The sequence below is a fragment of the Eschrichtius robustus genome, chromosome 9, assembly GCF_028021215.1.
Source record: "Eschrichtius robustus isolate mEscRob2 chromosome 9, mEscRob2.pri, whole genome shotgun sequence".
Taxonomy (NCBI): domain Eukaryota; kingdom Metazoa; phylum Chordata; class Mammalia; order Artiodactyla; family Eschrichtiidae; genus Eschrichtius; species Eschrichtius robustus.
In genome coordinates, this window is record NC_090832.1 from 114,514,935 (window position 1) to 114,540,446 (window position 25,512).

General features: G+C 37.7%; 1 protein-coding gene across 1 annotated transcript in view; it reads left to right on the top strand.

The window, feature by feature from the left end:
* COL19A1 (collagen type XIX alpha 1 chain) overlaps positions 1-25,512 on the top strand; it is a 361,076-nt gene that overhangs the window by 78,252 nt on the left and 257,312 nt on the right. The window contains exons 9-10 of the mRNA XM_068550858.1: positions 9,912-9,956; positions 12,633-12,677. Of these exons, the coding sequence (XP_068406959.1) occupies positions 9,912-9,956; positions 12,633-12,677 (90 nt within the window). The remainder of the gene's footprint in view (positions 1-9,911; positions 9,957-12,632; positions 12,678-25,512) is intronic.

The window sequence follows — 25,512 nt, forward strand, 5'->3', positions numbered from 1 at the left end:
TTGACTTCTTAAAACAAACTGGATATTAGGAATCTAATGAATTTTCAACCTAACCAAAAAATATGAGTACAAACTTTTACAATAATAATAATAGTGGCCATTTACTTTATAATTATTATGTGCTAAATACTATCAAGAGACTTTACATTATTTCATTCATTCCCCACAGTATCTCTGTGAGGTACGATTTATCATCACTGTTTCACAGATGGGGAAACTTCCCCAAAGTTTCATCACTAACTACTAGTGAAGTCAGGATTTGAATCTCTACCCACGTGAATCCATGGCTCTGGCACCTTTACCATATTACCTCGTCTGAAGCGTCCCTCAAGTGCTCACATTTCCTTTGCAGACAGTTCTGAATTAGATCTTAAATTCATTTATCTGCAGGCTAGAGAGGGAACTGCACAGGGGACTTCCTTCCTTCCTGCTCCAGGGAGAGCTGTGTCCCTTGTCTTGAAATCTATGGACCCTTTTAAAGTCTGCCTATCCTTAGAGATAACTCTCCCAGCCTCAGAAAATTGTGTCCATCTCTTGAAAATCATCATCATATGTTTTTCACCAAATGAAAGGATTGTGTCTCGCTTTACTTTCTGAAATAAGTATTATGAAAACAATGCAGTTTTATTTTGTCTGGTTTCCAAATTCCAAATTATATTTAAAATATGCTTCAAAACTTCCCAAACCTGACTCTCTGGAGATCCTGTCTGACCTCCAGGCAGGCCCATCATGGCCACACTGTCCAGATAAACCTTAGCTCAGTGTCTAATCTAGAAACTTCTCTATTTATGCTCTTCTCCAAATATGCTTTTGATATTATATATATATATATATATATATATGTGTGTGTGTGTGAATTTTATATTCATTTGATCAAATATATCTATAAATTGTATACTTACTTGATCAAAAATACAAGTGTTTCACCTAGTACCGTGATGTTCTTTTTTAAAAAAAATCAAACTTGTAGAGGTAAAAAGCCATATGCATTAAGGCGCTTAAGAAGTGTATCTGATAGCGTGGTGAGAGAATTGCCAAGTTGCATGTCTTAAAAATAGCTGGGCTAACTGTCCTCATTAAGAGCTGCTTTGTGTACCAGGTCTTTTCACCATCAACTCTGAAGCCCCAGCTCTTTGCAGGAGGGTGAGACCAAACTGGACAGATCCATTGTTCCCTAACTGTCTTTATATTTCTTTTCTGTTGGAAAATGAAATGACTGTGATCTTTGAATCTTGGTTTTCCCTTAAAAAGACATTTTATGAAAAGACTGCAGCTTCAGGAAATAAAGGCAGATGCTGTTACAGTTTATGCAAGCGCAGACAAGGCCGGTAGCTGTTGTGAATTATAATGAACTCTGCAACAGCCCTGGTCCAGATGTAGCATTAATGCCTCAGATACTCTGAAACTTACAGGCATTTATTGAGAAAGCTAAAGAATTTTTTTTTGTCATTTGGCTTTCTCCCTGCATTATCTAGTTTCATCCAGTTTGCCAGTGAAATTCAGAATTAAGATTAATTTCAGAGTTCCTCCCAAGATAAAAAAAGTTAAAATATCTATTAGTATGTGACAATTTATTGTCCAAATCGCAACACTAAATGAGGAGAAAAAAATGTACAACACAGCTTTATTCTAAAAATGGGATATTTCCTTTCTGTGAAATTGTCAAGGTTTATAAAACAAGTATGAGCTCCATGTTAGGAGAAAATACCTCTTAAACAGAGAATCACACACATACTCCCGTATTTCAGAAAATCCTGCAGCGAATAAAGGTATAGTCAAATCTGGACATAGGATTGAACTTTTTATCATAACCAATTTCTATTCATGGTAAAAATGACCACAGAGAAAACAGTTTTGTCAGCCTGCTTCTTGACCTCACTTACTAAAGTTACAAGAATGATACTTGAATTATCAGTGAAAAATGACTGCCTTTACCTGGAGTAAGTCTCATTTAATTGTCTTATCTGTGGGCAGTATATTGATACAAGATAGCACTAAAATAAGCAGAAACCCGAGCAGGACAGAGGTAATAGAAGGATAGGAAAAAGAAAAAGAGACTTGCTCACTCTGCAGCTGATTTTATTTCTTAGTGGTTTCTTATTGCCTCCTAATGCCTTCCACTCGCACCCCAAGTGGAGCAGTTGGCAGAGAACAGAGCAGGTGGGTGACAGGCTCAACACATGCAGTGGATCTGCACCCCGGCACTCGACTTTTATTTTGCTAAACGGTTAGCCAGATTTTAACAAGCTAGTCTGCTAATGTTCCTATTTGGTTTAATGCACTGTGAGAATCTAGCACACAGATATTAAAATATTGCCATAAAAAAGATCACACAGTCTCTGTTTCTCTGCATAGTTTAGTGGCTAATTATTTTAATCTTTTTAAAAAAATTTTTATTCCAGTAGAGTTGATTTACAATGTTGTGTTACTTTCTGCTGTACAGCAAAGTGATTCAATTATACATATATATACATTCTTTTTCATATTCTTTTCCATTATGGTTTATCACAGGATATTGAGTATAGTTCCCTGTGCTCTACAGTAGGACCTTGTTGTTTATCCATCCTATGTACAATAGTTTGTGTCTGCTAATCCCAACCTCCCAATCCTTCCCTCCCTCCCCCTCCCTCCCCCTCCCTCCCCCTTGGCAACCACAAGTCTGTTTTCTATGTCTGTGGATCAGTGTCTGTTTTGTATGTAAATTCATTTGTATCATTTTTTTAGATTCCACATATAAGTGATATTATATGATATTTATCTTTCTCTTTCTGACTTACTTCACTTAGTATGATAATCTCTAGGTCCATCCATGTTGCTGCAAATGGCATTATTTCATTCTCTTTTATGGCTGAGTAATATTCCATTGTGTGTGTGTGTGGTGTGTACACACACACACATACCACATCTTCTTTATCCATTCATCTGTTGATGGACATCTAGGTTGCTTCCATGCCTTGGCGCTATTGTGAATAGTGCCGCTATGAAAATATGGGTGCATGTATCTTTTCTAATTATAGTTTTGTCCTAATTATTTTATTTCTGGTGTAGATTACTGAGATACTCAGTAGGGAATTTAGAGATGGAATTGTTATTTTATATAGACGTCTACAGGTTCAGATAATAGAATTTTCTTAATGTGGCTGTGTCTAAAGGAGCTTTTTGTCTACAGGTTCAGATAATAGAATATTCTTAATGTGGCTGTGTCTAAAGGAGCTTTTTGTCTACAGGTTCAGATAATACAATATTCTTAATGTGGCTGTGTCTAAAGGAGCTTTTTGCAGCATAGTCAGGGTTGTCATAGCCTGTGGAAGGTCATGCATGAACTTGTTGGGTAAGAGAAGATTCGAGAGGATGACCACAGTCAGTGTCTTTCTTTCCTCCCACCATCACTGCATTTTCACAGATCACTGACTTCACAGCTCAAGAAAAGTTGCATCTATTTCATGAATTCTCCTTGGCCACCGGGCAGACTTAGCAGCCCTGCACTCTGCTCGTGTAGCACTTTGTTTACATTACCCACATAGTCTGTGTGTCTTGGTCCCCACTGTGAGCTCCTGGAGAACAAGGGCTAGGGGTCGTTCTCACACCTGTCACCACAGCCCCTGGCCCAGCGCGTGGCACCTCCTTGGTTCTGCATAATGTTTGTTGAGCGGTTCAGAGCTCAAGTCAATAGAGAAGAGAAACAGAGGGTGATTGCTAGAAAACCATGCCAAGGGAGGATTGGAAAGGCCCCCAGAGGCCGCGAGGCTTCGGTCCAAATCTCCTGTGCTGTCTGCAGAAGCACACTTCAGGGAATAGGAGGGCCAGAGACTCTCCCATGTCTGGTGAAGCTGACAGGGGTGCTTCCGGGGGTGAAACAGAAAGAGAGGGAGGAGTGTGCCGCCCCAGAACTGGCTTCCCATTTCCCTTGGAGACAACATGTCTCCCTCCTCTCTCCAGCATAAATCTCTAGGCGATTCTGCTGCCTTGTCCTCTGTACTAGGTTTGGAAATCTCCTGACTTTCTTACAACGTTGCTAAGGCATGTTCTTCCTCCAGACCTTCACAGCCATTTATCTCAGGTCTGAAGATAAGTAACCAATGCCTTCAGTGCATTGAAGCTCCAGTAGAAGTAATTGATACAGAGTGGAACTCTAAATTACTCAGCATGAGGACTACTTCGGACCAGAAATAGCCTGCAGTTACTGGTGTCTCACTGTCTCCAAGCAGGAGCTTACTGATGACACTGTGCTTCTCTGTATATCTTCAGTTATCTCGTGTTAGAACACTTGATTCAGATGTCACTTACTCCACTCTAGGTAGTTCAGTGGATGATTTACACTAAATGTCCTCTGTTTCCCTGGTACTTTTGTGAAGCTTCACGTTTACTTCAAGACTGCCTTACAGCTAGTCTCACAAGAAAGTGAAAAGCCCACACACTCATTCTTAACATATCCACTTTAAGAAAACCATACCGATGACATAGGAGCCTAGCTTTTGTAATGGGGTCTTACAACATTGGCCAAGGCTCAATTCCTTAACTTTGCTGTAAGTGGAAAGAAACGTTTACGTCCCCAAACCATTTCAAAATTACTTGTTTTTTATTTGAATAACTCAGCGTAATTTGCACTCCAGTAATTTGAAAAAAGGATTGTAAAAATATCCTCTTTGAAAGGAAAACTTAATGGTTTTAGTTGACTACAAGTTCAATGTATGCACAAGCAATTTAGCTTTAAAAAAGCAAGTGGTAGTAATGCAGGTATTGTATAGTATCCAGAACAAGGTGTGTGTGTGTATGTGTGTGTATGCCAGTCCTAATCTCTGTGTGGTTGAGACCATATCTGGAGTGATGTGCTGAATTCTCAGTGCCACTTTTTAAAGGACAGTGTGTGCCCAGGCAACAGTTACTATAATATTAAGGGACTCCAAACTATCATTTGAAAAATGATTGGATTACTGAATAGGCTTGATGGTGACACAAAGGGATGTCATGTATAAGTCCCATATGATATTTGTCCTGTGTGAAATAAGACCAATGGACAGAAATTTGGGAAAGGTTAATTTGGGTTCAGAAGGCATTGTTTCAATATCCATACATCAAATTGTTTTGTTTTGCTCTCCACAATGCAAATTAAACAGCAAACTAGCCTGACTTTAAGAAGCTTTCAATAGGGTCAGTACCTTAGCAGATTCTTTGGTGGAGCTGGTGATACAAATGTATAAATTTACACCTGTCCCTGTATTTAAGAATACCCACCCTGCTTGTTTTCTAGGTGTGTGCCCTTGCATGTACTTGTGTGCACACAGATACACTCAGGTTAATAGTTTTTGAGAAAGTAGATGTTGGGTTCAGCTGCTACTAACTCCCCACATTTATATTACTATGATTAAAACATGTATTGACCATGTATTACCGATGGTGGGCTGGCTTTCTCTTCTTTGAAATGACCATAAGAATAAGTAATAATAGGGTCTCATTCGTTTTTGTTTAAGAATGTTTTAAATTTGCCTTATTCTGAGCATTCATGTGATAATATATCCCCATGTGTTAGCTGCATGAAGGATCCAACAAATACAAAGAATTCAAAAAGTTTGAAGTTTTAAACCCTATGAAGTACATAGTTTTTTTACTTAACAATTTATTTCTTAGAAAGAAGTCCCAGAATATAGAAGGAAAAAATACTCTTCCCTGAAATAAAAGGACTCTGATTGGACGAGGTAGCAGAAAAAATATAGGAGATACATGTTTTATTTCCTGAAATATTTAGTTGAGTGGCAGGAATTTAGAACCATATAAAAATTAAATCTCGAAAGATTATGGCCTGAGTACAGCAGGACTGTTGTTGGAATTGTAGAGGTCAAGTTAGTGATACACAAAATCATAATCAGATTTACTTTTGGCTGCTTCCTTTATTGGTTTTCATGCTAGGATTCTGGCATTCCACTTCAGATATTTGTTCCAGCTGTTGCACTCAAAACTCAATTTAAGTAAATTTACTCTTAATGAATATGAATTAATTAGTGGGAAAATATTGATATACTTCTGAGTATACAGTAAATTCAAACAGAAGATTGTGTTCCTGGGAAACTTGCTCTAAGTAAAATGATAGGTCAAATTACATTTTTAAATATGGAAACAGTGTTATAAATAGGATCTCAGACTTTTTTTTTAACATCTTTATTGGAGTATAATTGCTTTACAATGGTGTGTTAGTTTCTGCTTTATAACACAGTGAATCAGCTATGCATATACATATATCCCCATATCTCCTTTCTCTTGTGTCTCCCTCCCACCCTCCCTATCCCACCCCTCTAGGTGGTCACAAAGCACCGAGCTGATCTCCCTGTGCTATGAGGCTGCTTCCCACTAACTATCTATTTTACATTTGGTAGTGTATATATGTCCATGCCACTCTCTCACTTTGTCCCAGCTTACCCTACCCCCTCCCCGTATCCTCAAGTCCATTCTCTACATCTGCAGGATCTCAGACTTTTTAATCAAAGTCTGAATGCCTAACTTTTTAAAGAAAAAAATCACCAAAACATAGTATATAACTTTCTATTTTCCAGGCTTAGGTCTAGTTATAAGGGAATTTTCGTTTACCTGCTTAATGTGCCTTTCTTTGCTTGGTCTCATTGGTACTAGGTTTGCAAACTACAGCCCTAGGGAGTGTGATTCTTTATTAAATGTCTTTCAGACAGCATGTATTTCCTGCATAAGAAAAGGCATTGATTCCAATGTCAAAGAAATCAGGAAAACTAATAATTTATCTTGTATGCCTAGCTGTGCTTACTTCCGGGAAATGAGCAGTGATAAAAAGGAGGTAAAATGAAATCCTTTGATCAGCTTTTCAGAAAGCCACCAGTTGCTCCTAAATCACACCTAAGTTTTTTTCCAAAGCTTTCCAAAGAGGTTACTCTGAATTCTGGAAAGGGTTTTTTGGGTTGCTCTGTGAAGTTGAAGACACGCTCTGTATTACACTAATAACATGGCATCGATGCTATCAGCAGCAATGTTAGATTCTGCCCTGCTTTATATTACACGTATTCATACATTGCCCGTCTGGAGCTTGAATTTGTAATACGAAAGGGACGCAGGCCCTTTGATGGAAAAACCTGTAATAGAAAGTATATGCCGGAGAAACAAATTTTGGAAGTTATAGTAGATACAGGAAACATTGATTATAATCTTCTTTCAATAATGGGCTAAAGTATTGATGGGAAGCCAAAAAAGAAGCTTCTTATTTCCTCCTGTGCTGAGACTGGGAGCACCGAGGGACAGCAAGAGTTTAGAAAAAACAGCTAATGTCTGCTCATCCAGTAATTTTAGGCAGGCATTTATTTGTTGGATAGAATTCAATTTGACCCCAAGCTGCATGGGCACCAGAGCTTTGAAACTGTGATTCAGAGTAAAGAAGGGCTCATTCTGTTAATATAAATTAGGTTTTAGATAAAGTCCTGACAGGAGAAACATAGTCTGTTAATCTGTTAAACAAAAATTTGCTCTTTAAGACTATTTTTTTCTTTAGTTGTTATGCTACTTAGTAGTTTTATTTATTTATTTTTTTGAGCTATAGTCAGAAACGAATATGCTAATTTATCCCTCAGGGACTGGAAAAATGACGAATGATTTTACATGATTATAAGTTTCTATGTCAGACATCTCTGGTAACTTTGAGAAAATCTGTGAGAAGAAAATAAATTGGTTTCTGAATACCAAAGTTACAGACTTGAAGCTTCAAAAGTTTCCCAGTATCTCAAAATCTTTCACATGTTGCTGTGTCACATGAAGCCCACTCATTTCCTGGGAAGAGTAATCAGTGGTGTCCATTGGGCTATCATGGAGCTTAGAATTATGTTTACAAAACAAATTTTTGGTCAGGAAAGAGCAGAGACCAATTAACACTGGCCATAGGAAAACATTTTAATTGCAACAATCGTAAAACCAGTGTCCATTAAAGAGAGAAACATTCTTCCTGTCAAGGAAGAATGGTACCCAGTTGACAGTGCATCTGGGTGTGACCCTGACCTGACGTGTGCCAGAGGTGGGCCTTTACGTGCCAGTCTTTGGAGCACATGACACATAGGAGTGAGCTGTGAGCAAAGAAAAAGGGAAGGAGCTACTGACATTGCTTTCTTTTTTCCAAAAAGTATTTTTGGCAGTGTAGACTGTGTCAGTGTACCTTACCGGATTACAAACCATATCTTGTTATCGTGTGTAACTTGTAATATGATGTAAAACATTATATTGGATCAACCAATGAAAATAATTCTGCTCCTCATGGACAAGTGGACATACTTCTGTGATGAGTAACAGCTCTGTTTCCATAGAATGTTCCCTGGTGTCAAAAACTTAATGTGCTTTGACTGTCACTTTATTAAGTGAAATGGGAAGTTTCTAATATATCTGTGGAATGCCTCAGGTCTAGAACTATAAAAACTTTTTAAATGATAGAAATATATTTATTACATAGATAAGTACATTGTATTTTATTGATGCTTCAACACTTGGCCACAAAGTTTTGCCTTTAGTGTTTAGTATATTCTGATGATAGTAGCTACACTGTGCAGCACAGATAATTTAATCTAGTCAAAGAAAAGCCTTAGTCTTTAAAATATGTTGTGTATATAGCAGTGCACTGCTGGTAAAAATGACTTAAGCCTTTCCAAAAATGTATTAATTGATGAAACGATAACGATCTCTTTAGGCTTAAACAGAACATATAATTGCTATTTTTAAATGAAAGATATGATTTTTCATATCTCATATCTTTCATTTTTTTTTGAAGATATGATTTTTTTCTTCATATATTTGAATTTTATTTTAAAAACTCTAAGAAGTGATATCTAACTTCCTTTTAGGCAATACTTTAAAAAAAACTGTTGTTTCATAAATGTTTGCTAGAAATAAAGCGGGTCAGTAGAATTGTTAGTTTATTTTGAGCTTTCTAAACCTGGAAACTTGGGAGCCCAAGTCACATCCTTGAAGCAGCAGCATTCCTGAGGCTCCACTGGGAATGTGCACATGCTCCCAGGAGTATCTCGTTCTAGCTTGTGTGCCATTTGCAAACCAGACTTGTCAAAGAGAATGCCCATGAATTCCAGTAATGGAAACTGATAGGCATCTGCTGAAAACCTTGGTACCCAACACAGGAACCAGATGGATGGACGGAACTCAAAATGGTCCCAAGTAACTGTTTCAAGTAGAACGGCATTGGGCACGTCTTCAAAACTGATTTAAAGGCAATCAACGGGAATGAGAAAGAAAGTAGATATGCTTTATATATATAAAAAGATTTTAAATAAATAAATAAATAAATAAATAAATATATATATATATATATTTAGTTTTTAGATAAGAGGTCACTTACAAGCCAGAATGAAATCTTTTCCATGAGACAGTGCAGGTGGGTGATTAGGTGCGCAGAGACGAAGTAGGTGAACTTGAATTCTGGGTCTATATCCTGATTGTGTAATCATCTGTAAGAAGATGGTCATAATAGTTGTACCTACCTGATAGATTTGTTGTGAGAACAGTGCCTGGCCCATAGACAGCCTGTGTCAGACTTTAATATTATGCCCAGAGGTTTAAAAGAGAGAAAATAAAATAAAGGGCACTAAGTAGCACGTGGGAAAGCATGGGCTGTGGAGTCTGAGAGACTTCCTTTCAAATCTTAGGTGATGCTCCCAGTTGGTCACCTTGAGCATGCGACCGAACCGCTCAGAGCCTCCGTTTTCTCATTTTCTGAATGCAAGTACTAGTCCTGGAGTTGGGAGATGAGGGATGGGTGCAAAGCCCCCTGTACTTGATACACGTTCAGCATTAGGCTGCCTTTCCCCGCAACCCTAGAACAAGTTGTTAAAAAACACAAACATTTCTTTATTCACTTGTTTTTTATGGCTAACAAAATTTATTCTGTGTATTTCTTTTAGGGCGAAAATGGTTTACATGGAACTCCAGGCTCACCTGGTCAAAAGGTAAAGAGATTTTTAATGTTTCATTATTAGTTAAGAACTTTAACATCTTGAAAGTTGAATGTGCACGTAATATAGTGAAGATTTAGAAAATGTGTTTAATGAAATTGAATTCCCTGAGTCAACCACCACTTGAACTTTCTTTCCAAAGAGAACCCATGGAAGCGATCCCTTCTCAAAGGACCTACTTTAGGAGGGAGCTTTATCAGAGAGGTTTAGCCACATGCTTCTCTGGAGGAGTGGGCAGTGATACTTCATGGGGGCCTGGGGAGTGAGCACAGCTGCTCTGGGAATGTTTTCACTGTTGAGTCTAAAATGAAGACTGGAACAGGCTTTACTACCTTTGACAGTGTGTGGTTACTTCTTTTCCGTTTTGTATTTCCCAGATTGAGCTAAACGTAATGGTTACAATGATATAAAACATTAAATATTACAAAGATGCTACAACTAATCTCTTCAAAAAATTCTTTCAGAATGATAAATTCATAATCAGTAGGGATTTTTGCATTGGCTAGGGTGCTTCTTTCTGGGCCTAGAATCTTTCTCCTTGCCAAGGTAAACTTCATTTCACCCCTTTATTGTCCATGGGCTGATTTTTCCTCCTGGGAAGAAATATGATTGTATGTGACCAACATTATTGGAAACACAGAGACTGGTTTTTTCCGGTTTCCTGAAGGGATGGGGAGCCCCTTCAGGTGTCGCCAGCTATCATGATACCACCCAGATAATCCCGCCACAGGGGAGAGCATTATTGGTGCAATATTACATGCCCACCAAAGCCAAGCATATCATTTCTACGCGCTGGAGAAGTTTTACAGATCTTAGCAACAGGAAGTCAGAAGTTACTATCGCATCTAGGTTTTGCTCTGTAGCTTAAAAATTACCATTAAAAAGATATGCATGTATTTATAGTTACAGCTTTTGAAAAATCTTCCTTTACTTGCTTGCTGAAGATACTAAGATTGAACTGGCAGCGATGAAATGGCAAGCTTCTGCATTTCTTCACAGCAGTTCTAGACAAAACCCACTGGTACAGCAGGTGCTGCATCTGTGAGTCGAGTTGCCAGCCAAGGGGTGTGTAGCTTTATCTTCCGGGAAGCAGTTTAGGCCCTTCCAGCAGCTGTTTGTGGTGGCTGCGTCACGCTGGCATCGTGGCCGACGTACGGCGGTGCTCAGCAGCGGTGTGGCAGCTTGCATCAGCACATCAAGTTAAAGTCTACATTTTAGGAAACATGGTCGGAACAAGATAGACCACACATTCAGTGGCAGATATACCCAAATACTAACTTACTTTCTTTCCTGTACCTGTTTTGAAGGTAGATAAAGCAGAAGTAATTATTATTATTTTTTTAAATTTTATTTATTTATTTTTGCTGTGTTGGGTCTTCATTGCTTCGCGCGGGCTTTCTCTAGCTGCGGCAAATGGGGGCTACTCTTCATTGTGGTGCGCGGGCTTCTCATTGCAGTGGCTTCTCTTGTTGCGGAGCACGGGCTCTAGGCGCACGGGCTTCGGTAGTTGTGGCATACAGGCTCAGTAGTTGTGGCTCGCGGGCTCAGTAGTTGTGGCACACGGGCTTAGTTGCTCCGCGGCATGTGGGATCTTCCCTGGCCAGGGCTCGAACCCGTGTCCCATGCATTGGCAGGTGGATTCGTAACCACTGCGCCACCAGAAGCCCCAGAAGTAATGATTTAATTGGGTGTGTGTCATCGGGTGTATGAGTACATGTATAATATACACATAGTAAAAAGCAGGCATTCCTTTTCTTACATACAGATTTTAATTACATTAAGTGTCACCTTGTTTGAAGCACTGCAGATAAAAACTGGAGATAAGAAACCCTCCATCCGTCGTCTCGGTTTACTGAGCGCTTCCTGTGGGTGGAGGGGTGGGTATGACCCACCCCCGAGCATTCCCTTGCTGGCTACGCTGTTGTGAGTGCCTGATGTATATTTGCCATTCAATGAATATTTGTTGATCATATGAATGAAACATCAGTACTCTAAATATCTGTGCAGAGTTAAGTGGGAAAATAAACTTGTCAGATCAGAGAGGTTTTACCTGAAGAACCGGGGGTTTATACCTCTCAGAATCAACATGGTGAGTGAGAGCCCACGCCCGTTCTGTGCTGGAGAGGCCGGCCATCTGGGTGGGAAAGAGCCTGGCGCCGGTGTCAGAGCCAGAGCCCGAACCCTGGCCTCGTTCATCACACACCTCTCCCTGGGACGGTCTTCCGTGGAAGTCAGCTTGCGAAGGATGTTTCTACTGGATCTGGTGGAATAAATAGTGGTAGTAATAACAACAGTAATGGCTAAATGAGTCTGTGCGAGGCACACTATTTGATGCATTCAGTTCTCAAAACACCTATGAGAAAGGTACTTTGGTTGCAGAAATTCCGGTTTATGGAGATTAAATTGCATTGCAAGCAGTGAAGCTATAGGTTTTACCCTAGAAAATTATTCCTTCAGTGTTTAGATGTGTTTAAATTTTGTATAAGTTAATATTGGCTTCGAGCTTACATTTTAGAAATGGTTTTAATATATACAATTATTGATTTTAGAAACTATTAGTTTCTAATATTAGAAACTATTATTAACAATATTAGAAACTATTATTATTATTATTACTTGTGTTAAAAGTAGTGTGCCTGTTATTACACACATCATATTCCTCTTCTACAGGGAGAGCAAGGTTTTGAAGGTAGCAAAGGAGAAATTGGTGAAAAGGTAAAGATCACTTTTCATACTCATTTGTAAAAATAAATTGTGTTCTTGAAAATATTGTGAACTAGAATATTTAACTTGTTTTTGTGCTTTCCATAAAAGCAATTCAATGATTTTATAGAAATAATTTAAAATATGTACTTCACGTAAGGTAGACTTACCATATCGATACCTGTCATAAATCTTTCTACACTTGTTTAGGTGGTAGTTATTTCTACATATTTCTAGTTAAATCATTCCATTGATACATAAATAATTCAAACATTTATTAAGCATTATATTTTTGTGCTGTAACATCATTGATGTGTTCATGAAATGTCCAAGTCTAAATAAATGCTTTGTTTATATGTACACCTAGTTTATCAGTGGAATTTTTCCTGAGGAAATAAATAAGTAGAACTAATTGTAATAGTCAAGGTCCAACAGAAAAGGGATGGCACATTCAAAATAGAATAGTGTGGAAGAGTTGAATAAAGAGAATGTTTAAAAGGCAGGGGCAGCATTTAGGAAAACCATAAGGATTGTGCAATATTCCAGCCTGGGTTATAGGGAACTCCTTAAACCCTGCCAGGTTACTGGTTACCAGACTCAGAGGTAAAGAAAGCCATGTGGAGAGGGCTGCAGGTTGCAGCTGAGAGAAGCTGTTAACCCCCCCATTCAAGCAATCGTTTTACACATTCACAGCTTTGTACTCAAAGTGTAGAGGATAGAAGTGTCTTAGTCATCCAAAATTTCCCTTCACACAGTCATTTGCATTCTTCTGCATTTCATATGTCTAGTTTTATTTTCAAATAGAACAAAAACAGCACCATTCCTTTGTTTCATAAACTGCCATGTAATTGGACAGCCAGAGGGAGGCTGGAAAGGGGAAGAGATAATCTCAAATTAGATTGTGTGGCCTGTGTTGAGTTTTCTGAGCAGTTATCAGTTATTTGCTTCTTCAGTAAGTATTTATAGACAGAATGAGCGTCTATTATAATTATAAGACAAATTACACATGTTGTAAGCTACTTGCTAATTACTTTTCCTCACAGAACAGTGAGGGGGAAGGAAGGATAGCCATATAATTATCGTATAATTGAAGAGAAGTCCATTGAGTGATGACTATTTTTTAAGTGGATCCTCCTTCTTAGGAATCTCTTGAATATTTTTGCTTTAGAATAACCGTCATTGCAAGACCATGGCTTTAAATAAATGCTTTACATATTCCTGTTTTATTAACGGGACTTTACCTGTAGGAATAAGTAAGAATAAGCAAGGAAAACAGATATATTCTCTGTAATTTAAAGTCACCATCTCACTAAAATCTTAGTGGCTATTTTGATATTTTAGATACACGGTTGGTATTGCTTAGTAATAAATAGATTCTCACAGGCTATGAGGTATTGAAAAACATTCAGTACATCTGGCTTCAAAGATTTCCCTTCTAATTCCTCATATCTGTTAACTGTTGCCTTCAAATAGTCCATGTCACCAAGAGGTGAAAATATTTATGGAGAATATGATTGAGTTATCAGGAAGAAATAAAGCACCAAGTAGAAAAGACAATGTCTTGAATGAGAATTACAACTTAAATGGTTTATAGTCAAATGTAAGATTCACATAACAACGCTTATGTTAAAAATATGTTCTGCTTTGATTTTTATTTACCATATATGGGATGTTTGAGTTTCTTCAGTGTTACATGCTGTGTATTATGATACATGACCACACATATTTTTCCATAAGAGAAATAGTTGATATCCAAGTATTCGTTTCTAGATTAGAAACTTTTTGTTTCTAGATTAAACAAGAAAAGTATGTGAGGCACTCATTTCTGTGTGACACCAGAATGAGATTCTTGGACTGCTTGCAACACAATTTGTTTTCTGAATAAGGACAATCTGATTTGAATTTCAATTCTTTGTGGAAAACTGAATATATAGTGAAAATAAGACTCACCTTTCGGGGTTTCCCTGGTGGCGCAGTGGTTAAGAATCCACCTGCTAATGCAGGGGACATGGGTTCGAGCCCTGGTCCGGGAAGATCCCACATAAAAAAAAAAAAAAAAAGACTCACCTTTCTTCTTTAATTACCTTAATGTGGCCTCTACTGTGTTTAAAATCTGACTGTTATAAATGACAAAATTCACTAGTTGCAAAATGAAATAATTCAGGAAGTTGCTGTTGTTCAGAGATATCATATCTACCGAAGCCACATGGCTGCTGACCAAAAAAGGAAGTTTATCAACTGTCAAAGAGAAAATACCATGTGATGGTTTTCAGGTGATATTTCTATAATCCAGTATAAACCATGTAGAGAAATCTGCTGCTTTTCTTTATGGCTAGAAAACTAGCTTTCAGGCCAGCTTAACCCAAGCTGGACTATCACGGGGTTCCTCAGTGTATTGAAGGTGCTGCCCTCAGTCCAGAAAAGAACCCATGGAACTTGAGCAAGTATAGAGGACCTCATCTGAAAGCATATTCCTGAGTCTGTCTATAGCAACTTATAACAGGGCAGAAACTCACACCTCATTATTACCTAAGCAAACACAGTTCAGCCAAGTCAGTCCTGAAGTGAAAATTATTTGAAGGGGTGGTTCTTTCTCTCAAAGATTAGTTTCTGATGCTGGCAAGACTCTCCCAGAGGACGGCTGTCTTCAAGTTTGCCACGTTCTGGTTTATCTTAGGAATGACCTTGCCCCACTGACCTGTTACTGGCTGGAGCATTGTTCAAGGATCCCTGGATCCCTGACAGCATAGCCCATGCAACAGGAGAGGGGATGTCTGTATTCTGGCTGAGGAATAGACCCCCAGCTGAGGTCTACATTCTGATTTCTCTGTTTCTATAGGAGTGGTCTTAAACATCCCTTCTTCGGGGGATTTTCCTTAGGTTCCTTCAGTATTACTGTAGATGTTATATGGCTACTACTAGCAGTAAACAAAATGAAGAGTTCACTCTTCTTTTTTAAAAAAATTTATTTTATGGAAGTATGGTTGATTTACAATGTTGTGTTAGTTTTTGCTGTATAGCAAAGTGAAAGTGATTCAGTTATACATATATATACAATCTTTTTCATATTCTTTTCCATTATGGTTTATTACAGGATGTTGAATATAGTTCCCTGTGCTATACAGTAGGACCTTGTTGTTTATCCATCCTATATATAATAGTTTGCATCTGCTAACCCTAAACTCCTACTCCATCCCTCTCCCCAACCTTGGCAACCACAAATCTGTTCTCTATGTTTGTGAGTCTGTTTCTGTTTTGTAGATAAGTTCATTTCTGTCATATTTTAGATTCTACATATAGGTGATATATGATATTTGTCTTTGTGTGACTTACTTCACTTAGTATGATAATCTCTAGGTCCATCCATGTTGCTGCAAATGGCATTATTTCATTCTTTTTTTATGGCTGAGTAGTATTCCATTGTATATATGTACCACATCTTATTTATCCATTCATCTGTCGATGGGCATTCAGGTTGCTTCCATGTCTTGGCTGTTGTAAATAGTGCTGCTATGAACACAGGGGTGCATGTATCTTTTAGAATCATAGTTTTGTCCAGATATATGCCCAGGAGTGGGATTGCTGGATCATAGGGTAGTTCTATATTTAATTTTTCGAGGAACCTCCATTATGTTTTCCCTAGTGGCTGCACCAATTTACATTCCCACCAACAGTGTAGGAGGGTTCCCTTTTCTCCACACCCTCTTCAGCATTTATTATTTGTAGATTTTTTAATGATGGCCATTCTGACTGGTGTGAGGTGGTGAAGAGTCCACTCTTGATGACAGTTATCCCCACTGTCAGCCTTCCTCGTAATGACATAGTCAAACCAACTCTTGTTATATGACCAAGGTAGATGCAAGAGCTAGGCTCTGAATATCACTGTAGAAAAAGGCCATCTTGCAGGGGTTCAATGAAGTGATCATCATTCCTAAACGCTGAGCACAGATCCTTACTTTAGATCTTTGTGAAAATAGGAATATTACTTGGTTGCATTTATGAAAAGGAGCAAATAGAAAAGCAAATGTAAACATCTGCTTCATAATAGAATTCAGTATTTTAAGTAATTGCTTCAGATCATGTAATTTAGTTTGCTTTTAAAATTCTCATTCTTGTATGTTATCAGTCAAACCCTAACTGACTTAAAGTTTAAAAACTAATTTCTTCAGCATTAAACTTGATTCTGCTGCACTTTACTGTTAACATATCATTTAATTGTGAGAGAGAAACATCCAGTGGCAACTGTTACTCTCGTCACAGTGTTCCTGACATTTTCTAGCTAAAATGTTGTCGATTTTGGTTCATTCAAGAGTGACATTTAAGATAATATGGGCACACACGGCAGCAAATCTTTACAGGGATCTAAGATGTTTCAGCAAGTGTAAAACTTTTCCATTTGATATTGAGATTATCTGGTCTCGTCAAGATCTCTTAAGTTTAATGAAAAGAAAAGAGAACAACCCAATTGCTTTTTGTCATGAACCATGTGGCCCCAGGAGATGTGGACAGTGTGCAACAGTTGACATGTTCTATAGTCTAGAGTGTTCATGGTTCAACAGTTTCTGACTTACGGGCATTACCTACTTTCATCATCTTGATCAATGATCTTTTCTTTCGCCCTGAGTTAAACTAATAACAATAACCATAACCATAACACTAACAAATGCATATGATTCCTGCTTTAATTTATCTCTGAAAACTTTGGAAAACTGGTTGCTGTAAATTTCCAGTGACTTGTGATTTTTACTGTCTTCTTACCAGAGTGTTGTCTAGGTCCTGAAATGCCATATATTTATTTAAATCAGAAAATTATATTTAAATATTTATTACTCTGGTTTTATAGCTGTTGCAAATATTTTACCTGACAGAATCCACTGGAAAAACATCTAACTGATGCCTATTTTAGTTGGTTGGTTTATTTAACCACGTGTTATTGTATTATATTACTGCAATATAAGATAGTATAATCTGTAATATAATTTAGTAGAAAATGTGATATTCAAATGAATAAAATTATTAAAATGTCTATTGTAATGTATGGTTAAGTATAAGTATGCTTTACTAATCCAAAACTATCTCGGTTATTTATAATTAAGGCATGCATCCGATCATTTGTATTTCTTAATTTTCAGATGACATAACTCAAATTTTCATTGGCCATCCTAGAATAAAATATACAGTTAGGCTTAGTGTTGATTTTATGAATGATGTGCAGCCTTTTGCCTTCTAGCATTAAATATCATGAGATTATAGTCAATAAGGCAGTCAATAGTAATCATTTGCTACTAGAAACAACAATTATGGCTTCAAATAAATCAAGACCTTTTATACTGGAAGATATTTTCACTTTTCATTAGTCAATTTTCCATCCAATTGTTGTTATGGTAATTGCACATAGAACTTGAGTTGAGAATTTGAAGGCATAGCTGTGGTATTTTTGCCATTTAAAATTTTATTGGAGAATGAGAAAAAGCCTAAGTGAGTATGCCTATATAATATGCATAAATTATTCTTCAGAACCTTCTGGGGTAGCATCTGTGTCATTTGGCAGGGAACACGCATTCCTAGTTTCTGGAGAACCACTCCAGGGAGAGCCTAGACTTAACAGTTCATTGTGGAACTGATGGTGACCTATCATAGGATAAATGGATTCACATTCCTGTGTCCCGTGTTCTAATCCAGCTCTGCCATGCCAGCTGTGTGAACCTGGACATGTTCCTTGCTGTCTTTACCTTACTCTCCTTTTCTATAAGATAAAGATAATTCATACTTATGGGATTTTTGTAGGAGTAAAACAAGTGCCTAGTAACTAAAAGGTGCTCAGTAAATGTTAATATCCCCAACAGCCAAAATGTGAAAAAAATGTAAATATTGATATTTTGAGGAAAATAGATTTGATATAATTACTATGTCTAATTTTTTATTTGCCTAGTATTACGTCCTAATTTTACTTCTAAATAAGGAAGCAAAAGACGAGAGGATATATTAGTTAGCTACTGGTGTGTAACAAATCACCCCAAACTTCAGTGGCTTAACACATTCATTTGTGTAGCTCGTTCTCCTGTGGTTTAGCAGTTTAGACTGGGCTTATTAGCTCAGTGACTTTGCTCCCGGCTGGTCTTGCCTAGGTTTGCTGTGTATCTGTGCTCAGCTGGTGGGTTGGCTGAGGGTGGCTGGTCTAGGTCGGGCTCTGATGGACAGCATGTCTACTCAGATGGTCTCCCATCCTCCAACGATTATCCTGGTCCTGTTCTCAAGGTAATGGCAGGGGTCCAAGGAGAGCAGGCAGAAGCACGTAAGGCCTCTCGAGGCCCCTGGTTCAGAGCCAGCATGCCATCAACTCTGCCACATTGTGTTGGCCAAAGCAAGTCCCAAACCCAGCCCTGATTCAAGCGGTGGGAAAACAGATGCCACCTCTTGATAGCGACAAAGTCGCATTTCAAGGGGTATGGCTACTTAGAGGGGTGAAAAATGGGGCCATTTTTGTAATAAATTGAACACAAATGAGATAAAATTTCCTTATTTTAGTATAACAGTTGAACTCTACTTCAGAGCAAAAAGGGTGAATAGATTTAGCAACTTCATTTCCCTTCTCCTTCTCCCATGACTTGCACAGTAATCGTTAAAGTTATGTTTACATAGTGGGACTCAGAGACTGTGTCAAAAGATATTTCTATATTTGAAATGGTAGAGATTCTTTATGTGTAATAGGAAAATATTATAGAAAGATGAAATTCTCAATTAGAATGGGAAGGGAGAGATACAAGGTGTCAAATAGCTAAACCAAGGAATGACTTAGTACTTTTACATAGTCCCATGTGCTTATTAATTTTAGCTAAAGTAATACTGAGACCAGAACAACTGGGAAAAGCAGGTCAGAGTTGAAATGTATTTTTAGGATTTCACTATTAAAGCTTTCTTGGCAGTTAATGCTTAGCGTTCAGAATGAATGCAAGAATGTTAAATACGGTTATTATAAATATAGCACTTTCCCATCATCACTTTAAAACAACTGTGGGCATGTCACCTCACTTCCTGTGAATTCTCTCTTGGTTCCCCTTGTAGAATTTGCTGAATATCAGCATGTTGGACAATTGTTTCATTTACCCTGGTAACATGTAACACTTCTGCAACTTTTAGGAAGGGCTTACTTGTTTAATTTGACAGTTGACTTGAAAAATGAAGAGAACAGATGGAGTAGAATAATAACTGTGATTTCAAAATACACAGCAATTTATCTGTGGCCAATGCCAATTGGTATGGGAGCAACCGTGCGAACTTTCAATTAGCCATGGTAGCAGGCAGTGGGGAAGTGTAATGGTAATCCCACAGCCAAGCTGGAGGCTTAACGTTAGTCTTCACTGATTGTGTGTCGTTTCCTTCATTCTTTACGGGGCTAGTGAATAACTCTAGATTATGTGAAATATGTTGCTACATCTTTTAATAGTGGTTATAGAAAAAGTGAAATGTCAAAAAAAGAGACATGAAAAAGAGGAGAATAACCATCAAGGGCTGTACTATTTCATGAATATTAGTCTTTTAAAGTATTATTTTTAATAATTGCTTAATATTTCACTGTATGGATATATAATATTTTATTTGACCATTCCCTTGTTGGAAATTTAAGTCCTTATTTGTTTTTGTTTCTGTTTTTTTAAATGTTTTCGCTAGTACACGTAATGCAGACTCACCATACTTTGATAAGCATCTTTAAATATATCTCTTGTTCTTCCTTTAAACTAGATTTCTGGAATTAAAATTATTGGGTTGATGAGTATTGAAAGTTTTAAGATTCTTGATACAGATACTCAAATTACTTTCTCCAAAGTTTTTTTTTCAATCAGTTTACACATTCATACGTAGTGGTTGCATCCTTATTCCACCCTCACTAGCTTTAAGTATTAAGTTTTTCAAATGTTTACAATTTTTAATCAATAAACATTATTTCCCTTTAAAATTTTATTTCTTTATTTCTTGTATTTCTTTAACTACATCACATTAAACATTTATACACACAATTCTGTCATATATATTATAAATATTATTTTCATCTTAAGGTTTGTCTTTAACGTTTACTGTGAATTGATATACAGAAATTCTAAATTTCTTTGTTGACAGTTGGTGTTTCTTTAACGATTTCCTTAATTCCTTCTGTATTTTGATATCCTGTGCTTTCAAGAAATCAGTTAAATATTCACTCACATTTTCTTCTAGTTTTGCTTTTACACGTTGTAACCCTTTCTTCCACCTAAATGTATTTTGGTGACTGTTAGAGATGAAGATGAAACTTGACTTTTCCTTCAAAACCGTGTCTGATAATAATTTCCTTACACGTTTGTTCATGATGCTTTCTTTATCATATACTAATTCTTATATACTAAGATTATTTTAGGGGTATGTATTCTGTCTATTGATTACTGTATTGCTGCCACATTATTTTAATTATTTTAGCTCTTACAATACATTTTAACATCTAGCACTGGAAACACGGTTTCATTACTCTTCTTTTAAAATGTTTTCTTGCATACTTTTACCCACTTATAGTGCTACTTGCTACATGTTTAAATTTGGATGGTTACCCACTCTTTGATTTCCTCATCCTTGAACCGAGAATAATAATGATACTGATTTTATTGGGTTTGTGTCAAACTTAAATGATGTTGTCATCAAAGGATCCAAACGAGTGCCTGGCGTAGGGTCAGATGTTGAAAAAGTGTTTGCTTTTATTTTTGTCTTCTTTATGAATTTAGTTTAGTCCTCCTAGTTACATAGTATCGATATTACTGTTGGTACAACTACCAATTGGTTTTATGTTACCTCTACACATCGCTCTGGGATGGAGCAGAGTGTGGCTGAGCCTCGGAGGAGTGGAGTCAGGAACTCGGACGCCTCTGCATCCTCTCTTTGCTTCTCCGGCTACGTGATCTCTCTTTTCTGTGAAACCGCTCTGTTCTCTCGTGGTACATCTTGACTCTGCTTGCTCATTGGTAAACTTAGTATTAGATGGCCACACCAGAGTGGCAGCCTTGTCCCCAGCTTGCACACCTTCGTAATCCCAAGGCCAGTAACACGCTGCCATCACCAGGTGTCATACCCACATTCCGAGTATAGAGAATCTAGTTGACTCACCTCTGGTTCCATCACCTGAGTCTGGAAAGCCCTGCAGCCAACTCAGCTGACTTACAGAGAGTGCATGGGATTTATAAGAAGGGGTATGGGCTGAGAAAAAAAAAAAAAAAAAAAAAGCAGCCATAAGTCTGTGAGTAGTGCTGATATATGGGAAAGCTCTTGATTTTTGTATCTCTATTTAGTATCTAGTCACTTTACCCAATTCTTTTCTTGAAGCTAGTTCCTAATTTTATTAATTCTGTTAGTTTTTCCATTGAAAGCAATGGGCTGTATGTGGCAGTGTCATAGGAAATGTGCATTCTGGCTTCTTCATTCCAGTTGTTTTAGCTCCCTTCATGTTTCATGTCTTGCTGTAGGGTGCTACTAGGAGACTCCGCAGTAGTCAAGCAAGAGATGATTGCAGCTTGTAATTTTCCTGGAGGTGGAGAGAAGTGGATGGATTTCAGATATAACTTGGAGATAACACCAACTGATTTTAGTGATGTAGGTGTAAGAGAGAAGGTGGTGATAAGAGATAACTGTCACATTCTGGCCGTTGTACATTGGAAGAGGAACAAATTTGGGTAGGGGTTTATACCATGAGTTTGAGATGTGTGTGAGGCATCTAATTAGGTCTGAGCCTGGAGTTCAGAAAAAAAAGTCTGTACTCCAGTTACAAGTGAGGGGTGGTCGGCACATAGCAATGGGAGTGGGCGAGACTGCATAAGGAGAGGGGTTGGAAATAGGAGAAGGCCTGTGCCTGTGAGCTGAGGAACTTAAACATTCAGAAGTTGAGTAGAGGAAGAAGAAGAACATAGAGAAGATGCATCTGGAGAAGTACAGGGAAAATCAGTAGAATGTGTTGCCAAGTAGAAGAAAGTGAGTGTTTAAACGTTCAAAATGTACTTAGCAGTCAAATCAGATCACAATATCAGTAGCTAATATTTGTTGAATGTTCACTATGCTCAGCCATTTTTCTTCTGTGAGCTTCATATGAATTACCTCATTTAATCCTCCCAGAAACTCTCTGCTGTTATCCCCACTCTGTAGATGAGGAAACAGGGGCAGAAGGTGAAAAATTAAGAAGGAACACCAGAGCTCTAACTCACTGCCTCCCTAGATGAGCAAGTAAAATTGTTGCTATGGGTCACTGGTGACTTTGGCAAAGGTCATTTTGGTGGAATAATAAGGGTAGACATCAAGTGCAGTGTGTTGAAGAGTGACGGACAAGTAAAGAGAGCATGCAGATGACCCTCTCAAGAACCATCTGTGAGGGGTGAGGGGGCACAGCAATAGCCGAGGGGCGTGGATTGTAGAAGAAGAAACTTTAATGCACCAACATCCAAAGCAAGCTTGAGTCCTTGAGAGCAAAATCTTCTTGATTAAGATAGAACCCCAAAGAATAGTACAGACCAAGCTCACTTACACAGAGAGCTGCAAATGTCTAACATTTCATAAGGTATGTCAGACTTATGCCAATGATAATGTAATATTTAAGAAATTCCCATTAAAATCAAGAACAAGACAAAGGTATCACCATTATTATTTAACAGTGTTCTGAAATTTCCGGCCAGTGCCAATTTTACTTCCAAATTATAGTTTGCATCTATCTGTTTCTCTCCATAGCCCCCAATACCACCAAGCTGTAATCATTTATTATCAACTCCTGACTAATCTTCCTGTTTTCACTCTCTCTCTTTTCTCATCCATCCTCCAGTTATAGAGATGGATCTTTACAAAACTACTCATGGGCTCTTTGTGCTTGAAACATTTAGTTGCTTCCCATTAAGTGAAAATCCCCAATCCCTGCAGTTGCCTCTCATCTCTCATTCACTCCCCTTCTCTCCTCTGCTCCTGCCGCAGTTCCCTGAACTCGCCAGCCTGTCTTCTGCCTCAGAACTGTCCGTTGGTTCTGTTTGGAACACCCTTTCCCTTCCGTTGGCTAACCTCTATCTACATCTTCAAAGTCGTTTTCTCAGGGGAGGCTTTCTTGATACTCCAATCAAATTCCGTTCCTTTTTTAAAATTTCTCATTGTACCTTTAATACTACACTTCACCTTTATACCACTTATCACAATTTATAATTATAAATTTACTGACATGGGTTTTTTGGGTTTTTTTTTTTCTATTTCCCCCAGTAGAACAGTAGCTTCATAAGAGCAGGGACCATATCTGTTTACGTCTTTATCTCAGACAACCAACATAATGCTGAGCACATAGAAGAATTCAATTGGTTAATTCAATGCTGAAGGAGATTAGTGTAGACAAGGCTTAGTGTTTCTTTTCAACCTTCTGAAGTATTCAATAATTGTTATTTTGATTTATTCAACTCAGTATCAACCCTGCTTTTTCAGATTCCGGCTATTGAATTTGTGAGGTGGAGTGAGAGATCAAAATTAGTTTCACACGTATGATCCTTGAAATTCTGATTCATATGGTATTTGTCTTTAAAAGATATCACTTATATGTGGAATCTAAAATATGACACAAATGAACTTATCTATGAAATAGGAACAGACTCACAGACATAGAGAACAGACTTGTGGTTGCCAAGGCGGTGGGTAGGGGAAGGTATAGATTGGGAGTTTGGGATTAGCAGATGCAAACTATAATATATAGAATGGATAAACAACAAGCTCCTACTGTATAGCACAGAGAACTGTAGTCAATATCCTGTGATAAACCATAAAGGAAAAGAATATGGAAAAGAATGTGTGTGTATATATATATAACTGAATCAGTTTGCTGTACACCAGAAGCTAACACAACATTGTAAATCAACTATACTTCAATAAAATAAATTTTAAAAAATAAATTTTGTTTCAAAAAAAGACAGTATATAAAACATATTTAATAGTAAACTATATTTAATAGTATACGAAAATGTGCAGAGAAGTAATCGGTTGACATAGTTCCATTTTTCATTACTTGTGAAGGACCTTGCCTTTGGCAAGCCACTATTCAGTTCCTTACTCTAAAAAACAAAATAATACAGTTCTTTTAATACCAGATATTACACAGTGTCTTTTTAACTTTGTGGTAGTGTTAAGGGTCGTCTATTGAGTCTTTTGTCATAATTTTTAGTTGCAATTACAGTGGAATTTTTGGAACTATTGACAGCAGTAACCTTAGGTTGGTTTTGCATGGAAATTTATTCAGTAACTATTTTATGTAATTTAAGGACAAAGAAATATGGAAATTTGGGGCACATAATGAGAGATAAGTAGAAAAGTCACGATCCTCATTCACTTGATGATTAAGACAACTTGACTTTGGATAGTTTTTCTCTTTAGTAGGGGCTGAGTATTCTCAAAGGGTGGTTTACAGTTTGTCTGAATTTTGCTCTTATTTTGACCGTTATTCCAGTTACCCTATTTCTTCATTCCAGGTGCCGGCGCTGTCTCAGGTGCCCACTCCTGTGCTTTAGTCCCCTCCGCCTTGCTCAGGGTCACCCTCTGCTATAGACTTAGTCTCCTCCACTTTCCCCGGGCTCCTTTTTCCACAGCCTCTTGGTAATCCTGCCGCCCCTCCGGCTTTCTTTCCCAGCTATTTTGCTTTCATCCCATCCAAGCCTGGTTCCCTTTTCGAGTTACTTTCCTTCCATTTTTATTTCAGGTAGCTCTGAGAAGGAAAGATAAATTTTAATATAAACATAAAAATTCCTGAACAAGTGACTTGAGTATTTTGTGGACTCAATAACAAGGAAGAGATCTGTTATGCAGTTCCCCTCTCATACGA